Source organism: Patiria miniata, unplaced genomic scaffold, assembly GCF_015706575.1.
Source record: "Patiria miniata isolate m_02_andy unplaced genomic scaffold, ASM1570657v1 HiC_scaffold_3, whole genome shotgun sequence".
NCBI lineage: Eukaryota > Metazoa > Echinodermata > Asteroidea > Valvatida > Asterinidae > Patiria > Patiria miniata.
In genome coordinates, this window is record NW_024037069.1 from 45,992,200 (window position 1) to 46,019,770 (window position 27,571).

The window sequence follows — 27,571 nt, forward strand, 5'->3', positions numbered from 1 at the left end:
TATTTCAATGTATACATTTTACAATAAGAACTCAATACTTTTTTTAAATTATAGTTCGGAAGATACATGTTTTTCATGTTTTTTTTTTATATAGGTTTAAACAATATATCTTAATATATAAATAAATCTTCTTAAAATATTACCATGCAATAAATTCAAGAGAAAAGAAGAAAAAAAACCCACTAATATTTTAAAAAATAATTCAGTTAGACGGTGTTCTATCATAATTTGGGAGGGGTGGGGGGTTCATGTAAATTTAAACGCTGGACCTGTTCCCGTGAATCTACACTTAGTCCTGCTTAAATGCTACACTCAGATCATGATTGTTTCCCATGTCTATGAAAGTAATGATGATGAATCATAAACACTTTTATTAACAGAACGTATAATAGTATAAGAAATATTGAGTGGCTCTGAGTGAAATGAGAGGAATATTATCGCAAGGTAAAATCTGGACTTTTCCATTTCATGAGACGAAGCCGAGTGAACTGCAAAAGTCCAGATTTTACCGAGCAATAATATTCCCCCCATTTCACAATTTAAAGCCACTCAATATTTGTTTTATATAACTGACATATAGATCCTTGTTATTTGATATATTTGAACATTTATTTTCAATACAAAATTGGTGGAAAATGTATTTCTCTTCCAAACCACCCCTTCACGAAAATGTTTGAACTCAACTCTGTAGCACTGGCTCTTTGGAACAATACGCGCAACGCTGAACGCGCACACCAGCATGCATTTGCGCACAAATACCGCGTCATGGAACAAGATCCTAAAACTGTTGAACAGTATTTCCCATTCCCCATGGGCGAATGGGACTTTTTGAGCCCCGGCGTGAATGGGAGTAATATGTTACGTGATGTGAGTTCCAACAACCAATTGATAAGGATCTGTATGTTATATAAAACACAGTTATATAAAACACTTTAAAACAACAGTCCCATAAATTATTTAATACAAATGTACTATTATGACTTTAAAACAGCACACAACATCAGCACATTCTGCGCATGGCCCAAGAGCTGTGTATCAAATAATCTAGCAACTTCAATGTAGCTGCGTTTAAATCATTTCTTTTATTAGATTTCTCTGAGACAATGGCAAAAATCAAATGGGTAAAATTTTACCAGTGTCTGTACTTGGGTTTTTGACGCAGGAAACCTTTTGACCGAGACCTACTGGTCACTTTTACGAAGCTAATTTTGACGGGTAAAGTTAACCACCGGACTGGGGAAAAGTAACTGAGAGGAACATTTCTTGGCTGTTTGCAATGGACTCAAAATGGCAAAAGTAACCATCGTCTTGAGTGACTTTTACCAAATTTGATACCACATTCGCGTGCAGGCCGTAAGTGCACAAAATGCATTTTCGGCCAATAACATTGCCAAAATGTGCATGGCAACACCTAAATAATGGCTACGATATTGTGTGCATTGAAATAGTCTATAAGGCCAAAAAAAAAGTCTCCGGTTTCTGGTATGGAGCTTGCCCCAAAAGAGGTGTGGCGACGCGACTTTTTTTTTTTTTTTTACCGTTTTTTTTTCTTTAAATGTCGGCTGATGACTGCCAATGGTGCCCGACTAAACTTAGTGCAAATATATGGGAGTCCAGAGAGGCCACATAAAGCTTACACTCGATCGTAACCCCATCTAAAAATACGTTAAAACTGTGCAGCAGCAGGATTCCAGTCAAACCAGTGAGATTGGCGGTTTTGAGACATCATCTTTCATTGAAAAAAAAAAACTTTTTCATTTTGCCGACGCGCATGGCTATGGCAACAGCCGCGCACACCAGAAACCGGAGACTTTTTAAAATTTGGCCTAAAGCAAGATGTGTAACTTGAACAGGTCACACAGTGTTAAGTACAGAATGCTAGCTCCATCGCTTGTCTACATCCACTCAAAAATAATAGGTGTTCATGTTTGGTCATTATTTAGACCTCACAAGTTGCAGTACCCTCAAGAAACCACTCTAGGGCTACTTTAGCTAGAATCCCAAATGCACACCCCTTCAATATGACTTCAACGAAAATAATGCTTTTTTGGGTGGATTTAATAGTCTATTACATTTTTAATCCCCATGAAGAGCAGTTTATGGGAGTTTTTAAACTTTTGTTTTTTTGGCCTTTTTAGAAAAAAGATGAGATAAAAAAAATTGGTTCCCGGTTGAAATTGGCAACCAGGGTTGGTATCAAGTTGGGTATCAAGTTGGGTACAGCAGCATATACTTTTGGTCAACTTCAACTTGAAAATGTATGTCGTACCGCTAGGTTATTGGGGCGTCATTAAAGATGTGCATACCTCTGCAACGTTATTGTCAAACTGTCACAGATCAGTCGCAAGTCAATCATATGTTAATCACAAGTCAATGACTCTCCAGTCATAAGTAAGCAGGAAGACGTAGCTTTAAGTCCCACTCTTCGTCATCCTTCGTCTCCTGTTACTTATCTCCTCCTTTACTTGCAATTAAACTTGTGATGGATAGTCATTTGACGACGTTATTGCAGTCAACGTATTTGTGATGAATGGCAAGTCAATCACAAGTCTATCACAAAGTCATCAAAGGGTCTCTAGTCAACTCACAAGTAATTCAAATTAACAGTGACAAAGGCGTCAGGCATGAAACTGGGAAGTAACAAAAAAAAAAAAAAAAAGGAAAAAAAAAAGGAAGTTCAAAACTTTACAAGACTTTCTACAGGGTTTTTCAATTTGCAATGTCGTAAACGAGGAAAACAGATGATTGGAAGAAACGTGACATGCCTGAGATGTTCCTTTGTTATTATACATCCTGTGTTTGACTAGAGATCTGAACTGACTAGACTTCCATCACGAGTACCCCAACTACATATGACTTGACATTTGATTGACTTGACCACAACACGGAAAGTCCATTGGTAAGGGAAAGGAATGGTAGTCCTCTACTTTGGACTGGAGGCCAACACCTCCCCCTCCAGCGGTTCCTCCGAGGCCAACGTGAACTCTTCGTCCTCGGCCGACTCTCGGCTGGACTCCCGTTTCAGGCCGGAGTGCACCTTGGTGTTGGTGGCCTCCTGCTGTCTCTTCTCGTAGTTCCTGACGTCGTCTTCGCTCATGTCTGTGATTAACGAGAGAAATAACTCAATATTAGGTTTTTGCCCTTCACAGAGGTCACAAGACACTGTATACTCAGTAGACCTTTTCCCACTACAACACCCATCCCCTGAGCGAACTCGGCCCTGGGCGACCTCGCCCCGGGGCCGCCCTGAGGACACCACGGGGTGAGTTTTGACATTTCACCCTCGAGTTCAACCCCGCGCCGTTTCAGACTCGTTTCAGACTGTTTATCTCGCCCCAGGGCGAGTTTGCCCCGGGGATTGGCACGATCGTTTCTCACTCAAGCTTTCAAAGTCGGGGCAGCCTGTAAGCCGGCCTGTACTTACCAAACCATTCGTCAATCCATGCAAAGGCTTGTTTGTGCCCAAGCAAAAGGATATCTTGAATTGCCTGTAAATATCATTAAAAACATAAATATAACTTTAAAAAACACACGTATACACAATGGCTTTATCCAATGTTAAACTCAGACATCACAAAGTGGATCTTGGTTTGCACATTCATCATGTCAATTTACGGCAATGTATAATAAAATTACAACATTATGAAATTATGCGCCTTTGTTTTTGTTTCTAATCTAACTGACAGGGGAAAAAACCAGGAAAACTAAAGTTGACTTACCCTATGCACAACATTTTCAACCCTGGATTGAAAGCCCCAGACTTCAAACTTGACTCGTACCACTTTATACGAACACATGATGGTCTCGCATTGTTTCTGCATTCATACAAAAAAAAATAACAATCTCAAATACATGTATCTGCACATAATGACTGTGTTTTTTTCTGTGCACAACCATTTCAACATTTTCATTGTTAGTCCCTCCGTTGGATCTAAGCGCAGTCATGAATTTTGGCCTAAAGTGCCATTGCCAGTGTACACTGACAAACATAGGGAATTTGTTATGGTCGAGGATTGTGAACCATACAAACATTAAGTAACTTTATTTTTCATTGTAGAGAAAATTTGAAAAGTTCGTTTCCAAAAATGTGATAAACACCATACAAAAAGGCAAAAAAAAATAATATGTTAGAAACAGCTGTTTTACTGTTGTATGCTCTATAACTTTTCGTTACCATGCAACTATTTCTGACTTTTCTTTTTTTGCATTTGTGGTAATAAATTCTTCATTTGAAGTAGGTATATCGGGAAAGTTAAAGGAACATGGCTGCATACATATGTTAGCACTTAAAAGTTTATTTTTATGGGAGCAATACTTTCGATTAAAGGAAGTTTGTCTCATTAAACCTGGAAAAAGCATTGTTCCGAGTCTCAATACAATCAGAGTGGCAAATTCATTCTTCCTCACAAACTTTCTCCATGGAAAGGAAATGTCGCCCTCTAGTGGATATGAATGGCCAGGCAAAAAAAAACATCAATTACTCTATTCACCTTCCATCCTGGCTGTAGAGGTCCCCTTCCTGTTTTCCTGGATTGGAATTTTGTCAGGTCCTTTAAACAAACGAGAAAGAGAGAGTTCGGAATCTGTGAAAACCCTGAATAAACAAGGAACAGAAAATTGTGCTTCTGTATGTTATTCGTGTGGTCTTTCTAGGAAATTGGAAGGAAATGGGTAAAAACTACACAGATGTTTTGATTTTGTTTGAACAAATACTGCTGATGTTGCACTGAAATTAACTTTGGATGAATTGACAGAAATTGTGACAGTTGCATGAAAGCCATTACTATTTTGGCAAACAATTATTCAGTTGAATTGTCTCTTCCATATATTCTGTGGGGGGGGGGGGGGGGGGGGGTGTGTTGCAATGGAGAGGGGGGGGGGGGGGGAGACGGACATATGTGCCCCCCAATTTTTTGCAGTGCACCCTCAGGTTCCCCCTCAGAATTTTAACATCAGTTACGAAACTGAATCTGCACTGTAAATGACGATTTCTCTGCAATACATGTAATGCGTAATAAGCCTTTTCGGAGTTCCAACTGCGCACATTCGTAACCTGTGACAACGCACATTGTTTGTCTCAAATGCCCTTTGACAGTACCCACAATGCACAAACAGCCTTTTTGTAAAGTCAGTGGCGCGATGTTGGTCAAAGGCCATTTGAGACAAACAATGCGCGTTGTCACAGGTTATGAATGTGCAATGGGAACTCCGAAAAGGCTTATTAAAAAGTTCACCATATATACAGTAACTATTGCCTTGTACCAGATTCACTGAACTTGCAGGTATACACTTTTTGTCAGTCACAACTGTACCCTTGATGATGTAACCGCAAGTACTCTCTATTGACCTTCAATATCCTGGTGGCTATTGTATCTAGTGCTCTTCATGAGGCTTGTATCCTTCAAACCTCAACTAATTGCTGTGACGGTCAAATATCTCATTGTCTACTTGACACAGGTGTTACAGTAATGTACCGAATTAGCTGGAGGGGAGTTCTTGTGGACAACATTGCTTACAAGAGTCAGACTACGTGTAACTGGTGGTTTGGTTGATTGCAGTCAATCAGAAAAAAACCCAGCAATTTTCAGTGCCAAAAAAATTGTGGTCTGTGAGACTTATTCAACCACCAAAATTTGATGCCATCAAAGCTCCTCCACAGTGATGTAGTCTAGCCCATCGTAAGTCCAGTCACAAGTCCATTCATGAGTCCCGTCACGAGGAACAGTGGATGAAGAATACAGGCTGCGGCCGGTTCACATTTCATGTGAATTTCAGTGTGAAGCGAATCCGTTAGAGTAACGTCGAACTTCACAATGAAACTGCAATTGTTGACATCACAAAATTCACTTTGTTTTGTCAGTATTACGTTAAGTAAGAACAGGCGGTAACAAAGGAATGCCTTTGTCAAAAGCTCTTTTGAATAGCTTGTGATTTGAGTTGGGACTGGAGGACTTGTGATGGCCTTGCAAGGACTTGTGATGGGCTCGACAATGTCCCTGCTCCTTCAACCATAAAGCAACCAACAGGGTTTTTATTTATTTATTATTGTTTGCTTGCTGAGGTGGCAGTATCTCAGTAACGGACATTTTAGTCTACAGGTCTCAGACTGGCCAGAATTTCACTGGCCATTTATTTGGCCTGTGGCCAGTACCAGGCTTGGCAGATGAAACAATCAATTACCTCCTCCTCCCTGTAGTGTTTCTCTGGTATATCATCGTAGGCGATGTCTAAATGTAAGACTTGGCGCTCCTTTAATTCTTCGCTGGAAAGACGTAGGCACTGTGGAAACAAGTCAAAAAGAAAAGTCTAAGTGCTGCAGACTCAAATTCGGGAAATGGAAACGACATCTACAAATCAATGTTTTATCACGGGTAGAATCTCATTGGAAAGACAAAGACTCTGTGCGAACAGCAAAAATAAAACTAGCAAAATCTTCAGGAAATGCTCCAGACCATCAATTTGGCTTCCCAAAATAAAAGTAGGCAAAATGTTTTATCAAGCTTGGGAATTTCGGGGGCAAATGAACCTTTCAATGAAAAGTGGCAATATTGATTTTCTCCCTTACATGTCAATGTTTCCGAATGCAATTTCACCGGCCTGTCACGATTTGTTTAGGCAATGATTTCCTGTCATTTATTCTGCATGTCGCAGGGAATCAGATGAGACCTAACGGGACAAGAATCACCGTTCTTAAATATTTTTCAAAGTGTTGGGACGGACTAACCATGCTGATTCCATTGATCTCATTGATCTTGATAGACTGGATAGGTCGCAGTGCCTGCCACTGCATAAACAGCGCGTTTTCTCTCAGGGGTAGATATTTGAAATGCATCATCACACCAGACCAAAACAAACACACTGAGATGGAAATATTAGTCTGTGAGTAAATTTACATTCATTTGTTCCTCTTTTGTTCGTGGCGCGGCGGGAGGGGGGGGGGGGAGGAATGATAATAACAACAAATACGGCCAGTTGTTCATATTTCTGGTGAATTTCAGTGCGAAGCAAATTCGTTGGGCTAATGCCAAACGTCACAATTATACTTCAATGGGAGACTTTCGAGACGTTGGTGGCAGCAAACACACCGGTCCTTTTTTCCATTGTTTGCGTCATGTTGAGCAGGCGCGTTTTAGCTTAAACATGACGTAAACAATTGAAAAAGGACCGGTGTGTTTGCTGCCACCAACGTCTCAAAAGTCTCCCGTTGTTGACGTCATGAAATTCACTTCCCTTTCCCTTTCCCATCAAGTTTGAACCAGCCTATAAAATTAATGATCTTAAGTATGCATGAGAGAACCCCCTACCATACTGCTACGCATTTTATGAATCTTAACTGTATATACACGCATACATGTGTCCTATCCAGTTTTATTTCTGTTTCCTGGTTTTATACTGACATAAAGCTTCAGCTTACTGCAAAGCTAGAAGGACAACAAAAACACTCTAGGTTTTCACCCACAAAGAAATTCCATTAGAAGACTTCTTTTGTATTGCATGGGGTTACAGCATGTGAATCCTCAATAATTTGCCAACTTTGATTCTTGCAATGAGGAAGCAAGACTTAATACACATGTAGTTAATATAGGTTTTCCCGGTTATTTTAACACTTGTATCACACGAATTCCCTATATCGATACTTTTATTTCGTCCCCGAACATCGCCAAGCTCAATTCTCAATTTGAATTTCAAAAAGCCACAACTAGATTTCATTTAAGGTTCAGTATAATTCGAATTGTTAGCATTCCGATTCGTCCAAAATCTTTGAAATTCGTCTCGTGAAGCAATCGGCGTTGAATTGACAAAGCAAATTCGTTTTTTGTCATTCGTTTTCATGTTGTTGTCATTAGCCTACATATTTCGTCCCTGGTGACTAATAAATCGTATACGATTAGAAAATGCGCCCTATCTTTAGACTTATTTGAAGAATTATGCGTATTAAAACAATGATAATTCAACATATATTTCCTTATATGTATAAATAAAAGTAGTTAGCTGTAAGGTATGAATTTTTATTTCTGTGTTTCACAATTAACATTAGAGTCAGGAATTGACATTTCACAATGTGCACTAATGCCAGCTGCAGCTGCCTTCCTCGCTGGTCAAAAGTTGCATACGAAGCGCGCCGGTTAAAATTTACATGCGGCGATGGCTATCATGGGCCGCTGGGGTATTGAGCAGTTTGTACTGTATAACCGTCCAGGGACTTTACCCAGCTAAAAGAAAGGTGCCAATAAATAGGTGTTGACAAGAAAGTTACCATCGACAAAAAAAAGTGGCATCTGACAATAAAAATTGCAACTTTATGATTAAAATGACACCACAGTCGTGTGTACACGTGCACAGTTTTTTTCTTCCAAATATTCAAACCGGCAAAAAGCCATTCGAATATTCAGTTAATGGTTGAATATTTGAATATCTGTCGGGACAGCCCTTGTTAATAGACAGTTTAATGATTTAACTTGAAAGTATATTTTCAGATCATCATCTCCCCCTGAAAAAAAAATCCTTTTGGATATTTTTTTTAGCAGGAAATTTATCTCTTGTGATCTAGTTTGATACAGTGGATGACAATTTTCATTATTTTCATACATAGGACATCAAGAGCACTGTAATTGAATATCAAATATCTATTCTTTCAGTTTCATTCTTTGGCTGAAAAAGAAATTTTTAAATTGTGAAATGCATGGAAAAAAATCCCCTCCCCACCAATAACAAATAAATTACTTACATTTTCTGTAGTTCCAGAATTATTTTCGTATCTTGTTTCTATAAAGATGCTAAACTTCGGTAAAAACGAACACTGCAAAATAAAAAAAAGGATAACTTGAATGAATGGTTGAGGTCAGAGGTTGGAAGAGAGGATAAAGAAAGTTGTAGACTGTTTATGTCTACAGACAGAACAGGAAATAAATGCGACTGCGAGCCCGGAAATCTCATGAGATAGATCCTCAGAACATTAAAGAGGTTGTGGATGCTCGAAGACATTTCCGCCATTTTTCGGGTACAGACAGAACAGGAAATAGTGCGACTGTGAGCATTGTAACGTAATAAACAGGACTCCCGATACAGTGTAGTATAAACGAGTCCTGTTTATTACGTCACGATTTACTATGTTTTGTTTGCTGCCCCCAACGACGAATTTTACACAAATTGCACGTTCGGGTCGAAACAGGACCTAAAAAACAGCTCTCAAAAGGAGCTTTTGTACTCATTTCATGACAGACACAATAGTCGTTTTCATTTCATCACACCTTAGGCTACATATACCCGAAAAATGACGGAAATGTCTTTGAGCATTCCACAACCTCTTTAAAAAAAATATTAGATAGAACAAACATTTGGCTTGCTCAACTGATGATTCTAGTTATAACATGAAAAGAACATCTAAACAGTTCCTTTGGCTCACTCGGCTTATGATTCTTATAACATGAAAAGAACATCTAAACAGTTCCTGAATTCGATATTAAGTTTTGTCCTTCCCTGACAAAATTTCGGAAGAGCAAAATCCAATAGTGAATTTACATCTCCCAAATGCCAAATTGCATCATAATAGTGATTGGTTGCAGTACTGACTAATATATTAGATTCAACTCAGCCAGCCTATCCCGGCAAGCTAGGTAAGACGTCTGCACTAGTAAGCAGGGGGTCATGGGTTCCAGTCCCTCCCTAATAAGCTTGGGATTATTTTCGCAAGCCATCGGACAGCACTGAGAATACAGTGCTTATGAAAATACAGTACATCAATGAATTAACAGTAAAACCCAAGATTGAATGAACGGTTCCCAGCAGCGGCGGAATGCTTTTCGAACTGGGGGGCCAACACCAAAAAGGGGTGCTTGCTCAGAAAAAGGGGCGCCTTTCTGTCGGTGTGAAAGTGGAGGAAAAGAATATCATCATATGGTCCCGTTCATGACAAGGAACAAATTATGAATACGTTGTCCATCTTGCTCTTTGTGTTTCTTTTACCTAGTTACGTAGAGAGACCTTTTTTTATGCGAGAAGGGCACTGTTGGTTTTGACGACCAGTTCAGTGACCATTTTATTCGTGTGAATAAATTATTTTTTAGGGGCCAGTTTTCCATCTTGAGAGGGGGGGCACAATTTTAATGTTGCGAGGGGGCACTAATTGTGCTTTCGAGGGGCAGTTTTCTATCTCGAGAAGTTATCGCGAGAGGAGCACTATTGTTTTGATGGCCAATTTTCCATCTCGAGAGGGGCATAATGTTATTATTGCGAGAGGGGTATTTGTGCTTTTGAGGGGTAGTTTTCCATCTCGAGAAGATGCACAATCTTGGTAATGTGAGAGGGGTAGGGCCTACTTTTGTTTTTGAGGGGCAGTTTTGCATTACAAGAGAGGAGACAATTGTATTTGTAGCGCGATTATATGCTTTCATACGTGTGCGTTTGAGGGGCAGTTTTGTTTTCATCTCGAGGGGGCACATTTATAACCGTGAGAGGGGCACAATTGTTGGCCTGGGCAAGTATCCCGCCCCTGACCTGTTGTTTAAAGGTCTGCAACCCAAATCGTGTAGTAGTTTTTTTAACGTCTTTGTAAGATCAGTTAGAAAAGTCAATACTCATTTCAACGCTTGCTACTACACGTCAGTTAAAGTCAATACTCATTTCAACGCTTGCTACTACACGTCAGAGATTTTCTTCAATAGCTTTCTCGATTTACGTCATTTAATTTGGGGCGTTAAGAATTTTCATCAAGGAGAAAAAGATTATCAGGAACTCAGGAAGGAATGCCTTCTTGTCATCAGCCTACTTTGAGTCAACTTCCAATAGCTTCCTGTATTATTACATTCACAGAAGTAATTTGGGTCCGGGATCGGACTTATTGGATCAATCAGCACAGTGACTGGCTCAACTGATGCAAGGTCACACAGCCTATGATTTTTTGTTAGTCTGGTACCAACCACTATGAGCATTGCAAGTCAACTGCTTCCTAAGAAATGCTGGTGTCTGTCTGAAATTACTAGACTTGTTTCAAGTCTCAAATTTGCTCGTGGCAATTTGCCAAGAAAAGACCACAGCATTACGCAGGTGCCCGATTTCGTGGGAAATAAGTGCCTACATCAAGGGCGTCAATTGCTTCTCGCAGGTGGTGGGGGGGGGGGGGGACATACCTTGATGAGCACTAATGCGAGCGCGAAGCTCTAACGGCTTGGGGTCCGGGGCCTGCTTAAGGGCCCCGAAAAATGTTGGATGCTCGACGCTCTGTGGTGCCATCTGAGGCAATTTCTGACCACTAAAACCATTTTTTTTGTTCAGCAAAAGATCATCTTTCAAACATCATTTTCGAGTTTGGAGTCACTGAATCAGCTATTCTGAGCTATAGAATCATTAAAGTAGGCTACAATTTTTATTCGAGGACGAAAAAAGTGTGGGGGGGGGGGACAAATGATATGATATCCCCCACTTTAAAAAAAGTGGGGTGGGGGGGAGAGGGGGGACTTGTCCCCCGTCCCCCACTGATTGACGCCCATGGCCAACATCAACCAGGCTTCAGACTTGAACCAAGTCTAGCTTGATATCCAAATCCTGTTTGTAACTGCAGATACAATCTCCGCTGGATGCATCTCCCAAGAGGATGGGAATAAATCCAGGTGTTATCCTGAAAGGGAAATTAAATCCACGCACGCAGAATCTGATTTCTGAACGACTGGCTCTTTTTTAATCCAGGAATCCTGCGATGGCAGTTACATTTTGTGTGTATGGAGAAATAACCCAAAAAAAAAGAAAAAAAAGAGACAATGTAAAATACATGTATCGCGTTTACTGTGTGTAATTTCATGCACTTACTGTGTATTCTGTGGTAGGAAATTCAAGAAATCCGGCCGGGTGATTCATTATCATGGGATCACATCACGATGAAGGAAATCCATCAGATCAGAACCAGCCACAGCAGAAGTTGCATGAAAAATATAACGAGAGTGGGGAGAAAAAGCACAAATTAGAATTGCATGCAGTATAATTGTTCTAGTCCCTATAGAAACAGTAAAGCATTCTAATCACAATTATCATCTGGTTACATTTTTGTGGCGGGCTAAATGTAAAGCTTTCGTTATGATAACCACTCTTTGTTCTGAAAACTTCAATAGTATGACGTTAGTACTTGTAAGAAGAAAACGGACAAGTTGTGGGTTTGAGCCCTTTTACCCAAGTTAGCTTGCAAACTTTTTTCCACAAGTTTTTGGAATGCCCTGAGCATGCAAGTGCAACAATTATACATTACTTCTAAACATTACATATGTGACCGGCCAGACTTAAATTTCTGTAATTATGCTGCCAGGTCCCGTCTGTAAAAAGTTTCTTTGTCGATGTCTTATATTTTTAACATAAACGAGCGATGCGAAAGTTGTCGAAGCATTGCGAGTGTCCTCTTGTGTTTTCCGTTGAATATAGCATACTGAGTTGCGTAATTAATTTGCATACGGTATGCAGTGCGAAAAATCTTTTATTCCGTGCAGTATTTCAAAAGCATAGGGATTCGGACGCACATTCCTTGAATTTTTCGATAGTTTTCTTGGAGAGTAAGCAAGCATGGGTACTTGACTGCTTGTCATCGCTGCAGCCAGCCACACCTTATTGCGAGCCAGCTTGTCCATATTTTGCTGTGTTTCGTAAGTGGTTTTGCCATGGTTAGCACGCCGCATGTGCATACACATATCGTGTACATGCATATCGTGTAGTTTGCCCAAACATCCCGAGGCATAGGTACACAGGCCGCAACTGCTCTGGAAAGTGTTTCAACTTCATAAATTTGATGTTATTTTAAATAGCACTTTGCCACACATTTTCATGCCATGAATACTCAAGGTTGAAAGCCAAGTCTGTATAAAAAGGCTTACAGTGATTTTCTGAAGTTTCAAGGAAAGGATTAACAACTTTAAAATGTTATAACACGATTAAAAAGGGATAAAAAATCAGGTAAAAGGTGGTTCCCAATTGGAGCTTGCACATCTGTGCCCCAAAGAAACAATGCAAAAGGCCCAGTCAAAGGAAACTGCTGCTGAGTAGGCCACACACTGCCATCTCAGTACACTTCTGAGTTCACACACAAGTTAATTATTAACACCCATACTGGAATTTGCATCCTTGTGGAGACATTTCTTTGTTCTCGTGTAGTAAAGTTTTCGAGTTTGAAAGTGTAGTTTCAAAATGCTCTTACTTTAACCAGAATTAATTTCCTTGGCTGAAATTCGGACTTAATATCCCTTTTCCAGAACTCTTCCATTTGGAAATTCCTACTTTTTGAGTAAAGTCCATATATCTATTTCGTGATAACCTTATGGAGACGTATTCATCTATAGAAATTGCCCTGTGGAGACGCATACAATCTTCTGTTCCCTGTAGTGTGCATGTCTCCAGGGGGCACGGTGTATCAGATCAGCAGAGAAAACGCGCGCACGAACCATGTGCGCACAACTTGCCCTTCACTTTTGCTCTCGTAAGTAGGCCATAAATGCCATCTACAGTTCCTACGCGTATACGAGTTCATGAACCAGTTAATTGCAATTGGCAGAGAATGAGCCAGTCCTGATCTCATTTGCAGAGGTGATAGTCGGCCATCAATCACTCGGCAAATCATCGCCCAAATAGAGGGGATCAGGCAGGCATGCCCAAGTGATTAGGTAAACCGCAATTAAGGGTCTATCTGCATTCAGCACTACGTCAAGTCAGGGACGACTACTCGCTCTGTCTTTTTTTTCCCTTCTCTTTTCTACGATTCAAGGAAAAGGCTTGCAGAAGGGGATGAGGTACATGTATCTAGGTGTCTGGTGACAAGGCAACTGCAACTTCTACTTTGAACATTGTGGTCAAACACAAGAGAGAGGAAATCGAAACAGCCTCGGGGGAAAAACGAGTTCTTTCATCAGTGTACATTTACTTAAAAGGCAAAACAGGATCCATTTCACGTTCTTTCTCTTTTCTTTTTGCCATTTGATTTCCAGGAACAGCAGTACTACCGGTACGTATGTGTGAACCTATATATCTGGTTCGAGTTTTGAAATCGTGGTCTTGGAGGTCTAGACAAAAACCAAACTCTTAAGTTGCGTTCGCATTGGACTTATTTAGAAAAAAGTTACCGTAAGTGATTGTTAACGACTGACTTTTCAGTGATGTAAAACTAACAATGTTATTTTTCCCTGACCCAGTTGGCCCTGTGAAACTTACCGGACCATAAAACTAACAATCGACAGTCCACACTTAAGGTAGTTTACTGGCTGCTCGCACTGAACATAATTGACAACAGTCTCTATTAATTTAATCCTCAAAACGTCCAATACAAACACGATCAGCCAAATACATAGAGATTAATAAATTGACCCGAAGGAGTGATGGATATGGATACTGTTTTCATTAGAAAAAAAAGTTTAATGAAGAACAACCATGGAGCGTTAAAGTAATTTTGATCCTTCATGCAATAGGTATTCATAGTTCGATTTTGTTTCATCTACAGGAAAGCTCCCTAAATATTCCTGAACAGATGAACTCCTGCTGAAACAAACAACAGACGCTCTACGTATCTTAGTCTGTACTCAATATTATACAGCTGCATCAGTTGAACTGCCCAGCATATTTACAATTAAATTGAAAATTTAGACATTGTCGTAGAAACATTAACACGGGAGTGTGTGTGCTGGTTTACAAATGTAAGTTGTGAATATCAGATAAAAACCTGTCAGTATTCCTATATCAGTGGCTGATCCAGGGGGTTCGGAGGGGGAGCCTGCCCTGTCCCCCCCCCCCCCCAGTATCCCCCCCCCCAGCATCCGCCCTTGGATCAGCCCTTGGATAACAGGTTTTTTGGTTTCATCTCATTTCAAAATACGAAGCAGGCCTACAGCCTTTATCACCCTGACCTGTTTGACGATTTGCTCGGCGATCTACCCCTACCCTCTACAGACCCATCTGGACGACCTACGTAATCCTTAGAAACACTGTCAATGTTCTTATTCTAAAAGCGTACGTGCCTTCTCCGCGGCAGTCCAACCGGTCTTTAAAAATCTTGTGGTTACCGGGGTAACCTAATACCACCTGCACTTAAATTGGAATTAATTGAATAGCATGGGCACCGGCCAAACCACCGGTGCCCCCTTTCCTCCGCCGGCCTCTTATTTCCCCCTTAAAAGGGCCATAATCGTTACCATTTTCTTATGCATTCACTGGTGTAGCCGCCTCAGGGTATAGTGTTGATTAACCTGTCTAGATCTAGGGCCGTTTTTTTTTTTTTCAAGGGCTGAGAAACCATAAAATTAGTGAAAGTGCTTTTCGAGGACGTTTATACCAAACCCTTTCATCAACCCTTGACCATCCCCGTGGAGTCTTGGGTCAGGGAGCTAATTGCATTGAGTTGTATTGAGTAATAAATGTCTATCCTGTACTGCGTTTTACAGGAGTGTTGGAGTTTACTTTTCGCAGTGGCTATCGTTACGGCAGCCGTAACGCATTTCCCATTTTCTATCGTTACGGTAGACTACAACTTTTATAAAAACATGAGAAGAAAATATAAAATTAGAAGGAAAAAAAGTGAATTTGAACGTTATGAAATTCGGACTTTATTTCCCTTTTAAAAAAAAATCCTCCAAAGCCTCAGGTTAGAAAAGGAAAAAAATTCGAGTGCAAAACTGAGATGCGAACCCGCAACCTCGCGGTGCAAAATCCTACCCTCTATCGACTGAGCTGTCGCACTGCTCGCTAAAACGTGGGGAAACAAATAATTATATACCTGCGTGCGTATCAAAAAAGTATCGTAGAGGGCGCTAAACAACGGCTGCCGCAACGATAGCCACTTCGTTTACTTTTACATGAATTTGTCCATGATCTGTCTTTTCAATTTTTCTTTTATAACCAACCAATCAAAGAGCCTTGGGCAACACACCTAGGGGATTTTATTGAAAAACAAACAAAACCAATTGATTTAATTAAGTTTAAGCCCGTCATCCTTTAAGGGGATGAAATTACGGTACAGTTGATATTTTGCCACCATACATTTGTCCTGCACCCATTTTGTACTGTAAGAACTTTAGCAAATCTTGAATTAATATTTGAAATTTGACACTAGACCAATACCAGTACACGACACCTCAAAACTGACTGGGTTTTATTGTAGTTTATTCTTTTTGTCCTAGCAATTATTTTGTGTGTCATTTTACCCTCCACACTATGATTTGAGAATATTCTAATGAACCACTAGTATTCCTACTACATACGGTACATACATGTAATTGTGTTACATAGAATTAAGAAAAACGTGCAATGTAACTTTCCATGTTTATCAACCCTAACTCCCTGGTGTACTGGACCTAGTCCGCCAAAATCCATCACCGACCCTGCTTCACATAATGCTTAAGGACCAAATCTGATAAAATCCACGAAAAGACCACCACTACTACATGTATATCGGTAGGTGGATTTTGATGGAATTGGTACTCATGGTTTGCCTACCAAAATCCCCAAAATAGGGGAATGGACTTTGATGGATTTGGGAGGGTAAGAGTTGATAGTAATACATCCTGAGGGCTGCTCATTTTCACCTTTGTCTTTTCTTGGCATTTACATGTAACTTGTACTTAAAAATGTTCCCTCTGCACCAAAGAAATTTGATCTCCATATGACCTGTACTTAATTGGAACTGCAGGTATGTGGATCCCACCAGTGATCAAACCAAAGGGCACAAACAGAGCGATTAATCATCCCACATAAATCGCCCCCTCCTCCACGTCTCTCGGAACATTTCAAAGATGCAGCCCAACGACCACCTTTGATCTTTTCGCGAGAAACAGTACATTTCCCCCGATGATATCGAACGCGTCTGCGGGTCGGATGATCGGATCTCGCACAGTGTAACCCAAGAACAAGAAGCAATCTCCGAGATTAGCAATAAAAAAACAAAATCGAGTCTCTGGTGTGAACTTTCCAAAATGCTGAGGTTTGAGCTTTTGTTTTAGTTATGAAATTGCACCCCTGTTGGGCATTCTGCTTGTTCAAACACAGCCGGTTTTTTTTTTTTTTTTAAATATTGACGGAAACTGATCTATGAAGGTGTCCATGTTGACTTGTAATGATTGACAACATTTATTAACGTACTTAGCCCCGGGTGGCTATGATGTATACAAAGCGCCTGCAGAGGGGACATGCTGTGAAAATGGCCAGGGAATACTTGGCCTATGTCACAGATGTGCTACGCACTTAATTTTGCTCAACAAAAACCTCTTATAAGACAAATTTGTTTATGTGTTTGCATATGTATGAATACATGTAGAACTTTGTAAACCCATTTTTTTCTTAAAAATAATAAACTTAGCAATCTCTTAAAGCATTCTCAGTGATACCAGTATTTTCAAGTTTCATACCGAAAAATAGATTCCTTTTCTACAGGGTGAGTATAAAAAAAACGCATCCCAAATGGCAGGACTTATTTTCGAATGAAGTTTTGCCTGTAGGACTTTCAAAATCTAGGATATGAAAGCCTAGTCATTAAGCTTTTTTTTAGTACAAGAATCATTCAAATCACTCATGTACTTTTCAAGTAGCGGAATTTTGAACACAAACACCGTTTTAAAGGTCTGCCCACGGATCACAAAAAAAGTACATGTTCTTTCAGCAAAACAAAAAACAATTCTCAAAACGAAAAACAATTCTCAAAAAAAAAAAAAAAAAATGTGTCGAAGAGCACGGGGGAAGCAGCTTTAAAACTGAAAAACAAATGTTGATTTAAACACACAAAAAACCTTTTACCGAACAAAATGTTACTACATGTAGTTGGCTCGTAGTTGAAAACCTATTTTTTCTCCTTAAAAATAATACTGGGCATTGGGCAATCTCTTAGAAGTTAAATTAACAGTTAAATACGAAGCGAAAACCTTGTTACCACACGAAATGTTGTAAACCTACATGTACATGTGTCCATTCATATATGTTTTTCCTTACAATATTAATTTTCCCGGCATCTTTTAATATAACAAATGTGGAAATAGTCTGTTTGCACTGAAAGTCATATTCCTGGCTATATGGACATTTTAAAATCCGTCATCCTTGTCATATATTTAGAAAACCTCATTATTGGCAACAATCCAGTGTAACAACACCTCACAAATTACATCAGCTGTTTCCTTAAGCTTCGGGGGCAGGAAGTTCAATACACGCAATATCAGATGCTGACCCATTGCTACCACAAATCCTCGACCCGTAGTCCTGCATTCTATTCATCATTCGCGGATGAAATTGACACATGATCGGCGACGACCGAGCAAATTCGGCCGGTGTACCCTCGCGGCGGCCGCGGGGTATAGTAGGCATCTTAGATGGGATGAATAGATCAGGTGGCAGTTGGCTGGACCACAATTCAATTGTACATGTACAATTGCCGCGCTAAGAAATCTCTGCACTGTAGACATGGTAGAATCTATGTATACATTGTATATACATTGTATATACATTGTATACACATTGTATACACATGTATACAGCTCATTATGCATGTGCACAAAAGTGCATTGTACACGTTTCTTTATTCAAAAAGCAGTAATTCAAAGGAGATCGACATGGACACAAAAAAGAAATTGTGAGTAAGAGCAGGTGCGCGGAATGGCCGGAATTTGTCACGGAAGCTGCGGACGTAGCCTGGGAGAAAAAAATCAATTCGGCGTATAATTTGAGAGCCAGTCACGTATACATCTGCATAGATTCTGACATTATGTGCATCAGTATGTATACGTGCAGAGTGGCATGCTCAGGTCTTTGTCTGCAGGACAAGCTCTTCCACGAACCTTCAATTTTTTTCTTTTCAACTTTAAGGTTACACCGTCTTTGACAAAGAATTTACTGCAATGAAATTTGTTACTGTAACAGTTGCCTGAAAGTTTTTGCCCATACACCTTATGTGTTAAGGCGGAGTTAGAGGGCAATGCTTTTGTTTCCTGGATAGGCATGAGTAAATCTTTTGCGCATTCATTGTTCACAAATTAAGATAACAAAGCCTACCCTCTGCGAAATCAGCAACCAAAAGGTCTATATGGCCCCTGCCAATATAAATGTCTTCATTAGTGAGTGTGTGCAGAGGTCATTTAAGGTGCAGTGTGCTTGCTATTGTACCGTGAAAGTACATTATATGTGATTGTCCACCATAAGGCCAAAAAAAAAAAAAAAAATCGGTCTCTGGTCAGACCAAAATTCCGGAATTGATGTGGCGATCCGTGTTTTTTCCTTATTTTTTTCCAGGTTGGATTGTACAGAATACGTGGGCACTATTTTTCTTTTTTTGTCCTTGTATATGGAACTTTGGTGTCCTCCATCATTTACCTTGGTGCCCTCCATCATTTTGGAGTCGAGCTGCCCACGAAAATTTGAGGTGATGCGGCAATAGAGGCCGCAGTTGTAGCTATCACAGATAATTTTGATGATCAAAATCGACGTGTGCGCTGACCAGAGACCGACTATATTTTTGGGGGGCCTAATAATGAAATACAGACTTTGCAACTTTAAAAAAAAAATCCTTTGAAAGTACAAAACCAGAAATGTTTTTTTGGAATTATTGAAAAATATGATCAAAATACATCATGTTTGGTTACTGACATGAATCTTAGGATGTACACCAAAGAATTTCAAAACCTGTTGTCCAATTTTTTAATAACATCTACAAATCTTTTGCCACACTTCAAAAAAACCATACATAGTACATGAAATCCAATCCATATATCCTTCACACCATTCTTAAAAAAAAAAACGGTGAGCAACGGAAGAAGCTAAAATGTTACTGATCCTGGGAAAACCCAGTATCTATAGCTAACGGAAATTAACTCCCCAGATTGCCATCCTAAACCCACCCACCCTTCCTCCACACAAAAAAAACAAACAAGCAACTTTGATCATCTACATGAAAAAAAGGATTGTACCATTGTACATTTTATGCCGTAAAGCTTTGGGTGGGAATTCCCACAACGTGAAAAGGATGTCCTCCCATCAGGATGTTCCAGCAATCGTCTCACGCTAATGGGAACATAACAAGGCCATGTTCTTGTAAACTTCACAATGGTTTTTGTGAAAGTGGTCGGTGGGATTTCCCGTAAACATTACAACACATGGCTTTGAAATCAGGTGTGGTTTACCCTGTTAAACTTTTTGAACTACCATCACATAACTTTAAGTTTCCTTCTTCCTTACTAAAATGACCAACTGAAAAAAGAAGATATACGAACATGTCAAGTGAAACACAGGACAAATAAATGAATGCTGTTACAGAATTACCTGAAACTGCAAACTTCCTACTGAAAAGAAATTTATGTTTTGAAATGATTGTTTTGATTCATGCCTTGTCAAAAGCAAAGGAAAATTCTGCACAGATAAAAATGTCAGGCCTGTGAAACTATAATTTAATAATAATAATAATAACGAAGGTTAGCGCTTTTAACTACATGTACATGTAAGATCAAAGTGCTTCACATCATTATAACCTCTGCTCATTGGACCAATTAAACATACCAAATACCATCTCAGCTCCCTGGGGAGTATACAGCTGGATGCTGCCATTTCGGCGCAAAGCAGCTAAAATCAACAACAATAACCATCTCTGCCCTCACAGGTACCCATTTACTCCTGGGTGGAGAGAAGCAATGAGTGACAAAGTGCCTTGCCCAAGGGCACACGCACGGTAGCCACAGGTTGGACTCAAACCCTCAACCTGCAGAATTACCCGCAGACCACGAATTTATAGCTCCATGATGCACCAGACCCCACAAGGCCACAGCACTCCACTCCACTTAAAAAAACCCCAAACAAACAAACAAGGTAAAATCAAATAAAAACGATAAACTAGAGATGGAGAAGCTGAATGACCAACCTGTGATGGTGTGAGGGAAGTAGTTCCAAGCTTTCTCGGTGACGTAAAAGTAGTTGCATATTTTTGATAAAGATTTCTGTATCCACACAGGCAGTCGACTGTACGGGAAAAAAAAGAATAGAACAAGAACAGAAAATTCAGTACAGAAAATATTTGAAACGATTCAACAATGTCCAAAAGTAAGAAAGGGCTAGTTACAAATTGTAAGGATATGTAATAAAATAGCCTGAACCTTTTCAAAATGCCCTCAGTTAAAAATGGTTTTAAAAATTGATTTTCCATAAAGGAATAGATCATTAGTAACACAACTGTTTAAGTGACAGATACCAATATACATGTAGATATCCATTTTGAACAGTATAAAGAAAATAAATAAATAAATTGTAAAGCCTGGTTCATACTTCATGCGAATGCGATGCAAATTTGGAGCCACGAAGCATTCGCTGCGAAATTCGCCGGAGTAAAAATGTGTTTAACTTGTGCGATTTTAAAGACTTGCCCTGACTTCACAAATTCGCGTTCGCGTTTGCTTTCGCGTTGAGTATGAACCGGCCTTAATGCTTATGTAGTACTTTCCATATCAACAATCTCAAAGCACTTTACAATTATTCCCCCGTTAATCAGGCCACGAGACCACGTTCCTGGGTGGAGAGAGGCAATTGTAGTTAAGTGTCTTGCCCAAGGGTACAAACGCCATATTCCTGGCAGGGTTGGAAGTCACGCACCATCGTACACCATAACCACTGGACCGTGGCATTCTAAATGGTTGAAGACAAGCTCGTGAGCAATATTGAGTGCTTAGCCACTTGATATGCTATCATCATTCAGCCATTCAGCTACCAAATTACATTTACTGACTTCAATTTAGGAAACTATTCAAGCATCAAGATGTATCCAATGTCAATATGTACCACAAATACATGTAGATGTACGTGTGCATTTAGGGGTTCCGTAAATCACCACATATTTTCAACAAATGCAGTTGCCAGTTGCCACGACATAAAACACCTGGAAATATATGCCCACAGTTGAGCACAAGCAGTCAGCCCATGACATTGACTGGGGAAGTTGTCACTTAATTGCTCTCTAGTCAAGCGGGTAATTAAAATAGGGCTCTCGTTAAATTGCCACAAATTGCCAACCAAAAAGGTTCATTACTAATTCAAGTCCTGTATGAAATGTTGATGATGCGGAAGACTCTACCGCATGCATCATCAACCTTTCATACGGGGACTTGACGCCATATGGTTTGGGTACTCGGCATATTGACAGATGAAGATGGGCTTTAAACTTCAACTAACACAGCATGATATAATAAAAATGTCAAGTTCAGAGTGATCACAACGTTGTAAATTATGCACATTCTGCACATCAATTACAAGCTTTATTCCAGAGCAGAGAACTCACACAAACACGTTCACAGTAAAATGTTCTATGATTAAAAGTCATGAAAATTTAACAAGAAAATTGCTCTACGTTATTCACCTTTTTACTGCCCACAATTCGTCTGTGTGAACATTTATGTCCATGGGCATCACCAGGAATTTTCTAGAAGGGAGCACTGCATTGACCAACAAGCAGTGCAGCGAGAAATCACTACCCACAGTGAGAAACCCCTAGTCCCATTTGCCCCCTTCTCAAAATGTCCATGTTATGTTTATTTTAATTATACCTCCTAAAGACTGAGATTAACCCTAACTGAACTCAACCCATCAAAGTTCAACAGCAGGTTTTGTATAAATCTGTTGGGATAGGTACAGTAGGCCTACCCCTAAACTGATGGTCTTTTACACTGGGGTTGCATTGGCGTACAGGCAGAAACTAAGTCCAACAGTGTGTGCGTACAATTTCCCATGTGGGTGTTGGAATTTGCCAGAATGGGTATTGTTGCTAGTACATTAGGCTGAGGAGTTACGGGCTACTGTCCCGACACTAGCAGATCTCAAAAAAGTTTTTTTGGGGAGGGGGGCAGAAAAAAAATGGGAATATTTCTTTTTGAAAGGTGTCATGTTGGTTGCCTAATAATGTATTTAGGCCTAAATGTTGATTGGACACTTATGAAAAGGGAATGAGTAGGCTTTAAGCATCATTAAAAAAAATAAATCACCTCTTCTCCTTCTCTGGTTTATTATTTAACAACCCTCACCTTTTTATGAGGGGGGGGGGGGACATGACCCCTTTGGCCTTCCTCCCAAGTTGATGGACAAGTTCTTCCCGAATCCTCCAAAACTCACAAACGTGCACGGAACATATGGTAGAAGTACTGGTACTGTACATTATAATATTCTTTGACCTTCCAGGGGCATGAAGCCCAATGTAAAGTGGCTGGGCTATGGGGCTCCGTGCGCCATCGAAAGAGGGCGCCCTTTTACCTAGCAATGACGTCCCATGGGCGGGACCGTAGCTGGTTGACGCGCACCATTCCTTGTGTGTGACGCACGTACACCAGGGGATTTGTACTATGTACACGCAGTGGTACAGCCGCACATCGCGACAAAATTGCAGTCAGGCAAGATGGTGTCGGTCGGTCACCCCCAACTGTACTTTCTTTGCTTGTGAAAGGAGCGGATACCGTTCTCAATCCAGCAAAATTCTATGAAATCTCCTAGTGGGTTTCTTAGAAGGATGTGTTAGCCTATATAATGGGCTATAATCATTTCAGGTTTTCTAGACTTGAAGACTGTCAATTAAATTCTATTTTATCTGATGCAGAACACTTGAAAATCTTTCTTCCCGTCCCTTAATTCTGTTGGTTTTTTTTTTTTTACAGTGTGCACATTTATCAGGGGAGTCAGGCTGGCGCAGTGATCTTTCCTCGCCTTCCACCACTGTGGCCCGGGTTCGATTCCTGCCCTGTTCCACATGTGGATTGGGTTTTCAGTCTCTACCTGATTCCGTGGGTTTCCCCCAGAATATTAATTCTGGGATTTTCCTCCTGCCTCTAAAACTGTAATTACTACTAATTGTATTCTCTCTGCAGGTTTCTCCAGGCTTGCGAGCTATGTTGAAGGGCACATTTGAGGAATCCTTGGTTTAATTACCAAAAGCAATCTTTAAAGGGAATATACATGTACATCATTTGCTTTTGCTGTAATTTTCAGAAATAGATGGAATTGGGAGGTTGGTAATATATAGCAAATATTGTTACACTGACTTTTTTGAACTTTTGGGTTCGAAAATGCCATAAAAACCAAGAAAAACAATCATTTTCCTGTAGTCGGGTTCCCTGACTGCATTTAAGATGAAACAGAGCAGTTTATGTACATTGGGGAATTGTAAGGTCAGGGAACATCCATATCTGGCTTGTACTCGTTCATAGGTGTGTAATCGATTGCAAACAAATGTGATGGTCAATTGGGGCTAGTATTTGAAAAAAACCTAGTTTCTTCCAATGCTGGTCGGCTGACCAGCGTTGGTTGGATATTGATACAAATATACAACTTTTCTTGAAAATGACAGTATTCCAGGTGCCATGATTTTACAGGATGCTTTACACTGTCATTCACTAACAGTCCAGCAAGGTTTTTCAAAATAATTTGGTAGTTTTATTCTTTGATGTTTGCAAATGTTGTATTTTCCCTTTAAATAAATAATAACTATCCTAATGTAAATGTAACAAACCATAGAGAAATTTAAACAAGGCAAACCAATGTACCGGTACCGTATGTAATGCATACATACATGTACCAGCACATGTAAGTAGCCTTTTATGGTTTATTTGCATAAATTTACATTATGCACATTACTTCAGAACAAAACATTTGACCCTCGACATTTGAATTACATGTACCAGTACATGTATGTAATCCAAATGTTCCACTTATAAATTGCCATTAACCAGGAAGGCATTCCACTGTAGGCCTATCAACCCATCATTAAGCTATTGTGTACTTTGTACAGTCCATGTACACAGTGGTTAGCGTAAACGTGCACATGACAATGTCTGGAGGAAGCGTGCAATATATCATCCAATACAGTGTATTTGTACATGGTCTCACTTGTGTAGACAACACATCAATTAAGTTAGTTGTGGTTAGGACGATAAACGCCAAGCCATATATGCTGCCCGAGTCTCAAGAAAATCCAATATTGGCTAAGTAGGTCTACCGTGAAGGGAAAAACAAACGAGAAAACCTATCGAGTACATGCATCAATGGAGCGTAGCAATGCCCACTTTATGAAAAATATCGGGGGAAAAAATGGAGCAAGGCACAGCTGTTATGCAGCCTTGGCACTGTTCCTGTTTCGTATAGCATCGATTAGACTTTTGTTTTATCCTGTTGGTTGTACAATGGAAATTGTCTTTTGTTTCTGTGGCGGGAACAATGTTGGGCGTCCCTACTCTAAATTGATATTTGAAAGCTCTAAAGGTGAAAAGTCTCAATTTTTAATGAATGCATACCATAGCTTTGGAATGTTTAAAGTGGTTATGGGAAATGTGTGTAAATTGCCCATAATAGCCATCCCAGAAACATGTACTGTATGCAGGGTTGGGACCATACAAAATGCCGGATGAACCACTTACATGTACATGTATGTATTGTACAACTAAAATTCCATCTTATTAATAGTTAATGCGGTACCCGCTGCTATGTACATCAGATTCGAACCAGGCAACCGATCCCGTTAGCTCAGTGGTCGAGTGGTAAGACGTCTGCACTAGAAAGCGGAGGTCGTGGGTTCGAGTCCCACCCGAGTGATTTTTTGCAACTTTCACTCGGGAGGTAACACACTGAGTATACAGTGTTTATACATTGGTGAAAGGCAAAACCTAATTCGATTTACATCACCTTGATGCAAAAATTCCATCTTATGAATAGTTAATGCGGTACCCACTGCTATGTACATCAGATTTGAAACAGCCAACTGATCCCGTTAGCTCGGTGGTCGAGTGGTAAGACATCTGCACTAGAAAGCCTACTGTACGGTACCTAACGCATACAGGTACACATACATGTACCAATTGATGTGCACCGCACTTCACATTTGCCATGTGCCCAGAAGTGAAGCTTGGAATCAGTATGCATTACTGCCCACTACCCGGTATAAGTGTTCAGGCCAAGCACTCCATCTCACACCTTGGCAAAAATTACCATGCATCCCACAGGATGTCTGAACCACCTGCGAACGGTCTCCCCTACGGACAAACTGCCCTTTCATGGATACCAATAAGGTACATGTAGGGCTGTCCCGAACATACCGAATATTCAAATATTCCATCATCAACCTAATATTCAAATAACTTTTTATCGGTTTGAATATTCAAAAAAAAAAAAAAACTATGCATGCACACACATGACTGAGATGATATTTTACTCGTAAAGTTGCGTTATTTATTGTCAGAAGCCACTTTTTGGTTCGACGATGAATTTGTTTTGTCCAGTTTATTGGTCCAATTCTTTTAGCTGGGTAACGTCACTTCACAGTTACATACACAAAAATACAGTACCTACTGCAAAGCACTCGAGCGGATCCACATATCCATTGCGGCATGCAAATTTAACCAGCGCGCTTTGTATGCAACTTTTAACCAGTGAGGAAGGCAGTTGCAGCTGGCCTGTGTAAAACTTGATCGACGAGTTTTGAATATCCGAATATTAGGTCAAGTGCAAATCTGAATAATCCAATACTAAATTGTTCGAAAATGGACAGCCCAAAAATAAGGTGCATTCGATTAATTGTCAATTACATGTACTTCTAGAGTAATTTCGCAGGTTTGCACCTGTTTGCAGCATTGCTAATTAATGTTGCTAGCATCATGACTTTTGGCTGGATGCCTGGCTACATACCGATACATGGCATATGTTTATGGCTTATTTGGTACATAATCGGCACACCCCTACCAGGTTCTGATCTCCTCTCTTCATGCAGTACCAAAAGAACTTTCAGATAAAATGTTAACAGTTTTTGGGCAGGTAAACCCTTGGAAATCAGGATATTACTCCAAACTAAATCTACACCCAAGTTTTTTTCCAGTCTAAATAAGCACCCAACCTGCTAATCCAACAACTGTAACCGACTATCGGTACATGTATTTTTGCTGGAACAGCTGAACCAAAGTAACAACTTTTTACCAGTACAAATCCGAAAGCTGTTAAAACATCTGATCCCTCCCAATGTACCTTTTTTCCTTTCACCAACATTGTGCAAACATTCAGTCATTTTTTCTCTCACGAGCTCTGGCACTACACCGAGTATAGTGTGGTGATAAAATTAGATCAGTCTGGGGCAAAAGTTAACTCAATATTAAATATTGACATCTTCCTGTGCATGTGTGAGTCAGGTTGGCGTAGTGTTACTTTCCTCGCCTTCCACCGCTGTGACCCGGGGGTTCGGCCTGGGCCAAAATGTCGGTTGTTTTTTTTTTAAAATCTCTATCTGATTCCGTGGGTTTTCTCCCAGAATACTCTTTTGCAGTTTCCTCCAACCTCTAAAAGTGTAATTTGTTCTCATTGTCTCCTCTCCACAGGTTTCTTCAGGCCTGCCAGCTACACTGTTTAGGGCGCTTTGGAGGAATCCTTGGTTTCATTTCCAGAAATAACTAACAATAATAATATACCTTGAGAGGTAGATGCGTTTCTCGGTGTACCTCCCTTTGCCGTGCACGGGATCGTGGCAGTCTTCGTTTTTGATCACCTCGACGCCTTCTCCTTTCTGCGATTGCTCATTGCTGTGCTTGGCTATCATGTACAGCTGTCCTATTCTGTACTGGAAATGTGGGAA

General features: G+C 40.1%; 1 protein-coding gene across 1 annotated transcript; it reads right to left on the bottom strand.

The window, feature by feature from the left end:
- Window positions 1–1,820: 1,820 nt before the first annotated feature.
- On the bottom strand, window positions 1,821–27,571 carry LOC119738254 (cytoplasmic phosphatidylinositol transfer protein 1-like). The gene is made up of 9 exons (XM_038213057.1): window positions 27,408–27,571; window positions 20,849–20,946; window positions 11,806–11,813; window positions 8,729–8,800; window positions 6,181–6,279; window positions 4,491–4,550; window positions 3,720–3,815; window positions 3,425–3,488; window positions 1,821–3,099 (listed from the first exon to the last, which is right to left on the bottom strand). The coding sequence occupies exons 1-9, from the start codon at window positions 27,533–27,535 to the stop codon at window positions 2,924–2,926; spliced, it is 801 nt and encodes a 266-aa protein (XP_038068985.1). The 5' UTR covers window positions 27,536–27,571; the 3' UTR covers window positions 1,821–2,923.

Coding starts and splice junctions, on each gene's coding strand:
- LOC119738254 (XM_038213057.1), bottom strand. CDS start 27,535: ATGATAGCCAAGCACAGCAATGAGCAATCGCAGAAAGGAGAAGGCGTC. Junction 3,489..3,719: donor TTGAAAATGTTGTGCATAGG/GTAAGTCAACTT, acceptor TGATATTTACAG/GCAATTCAAGATATCCTTTT. Junction 3,100..3,424: donor ATGGATTGACGAATGGTTTG/GTAAGTACAGGC, acceptor CGTTAATCACAG/ACATGAGCGAAGACGACGTC.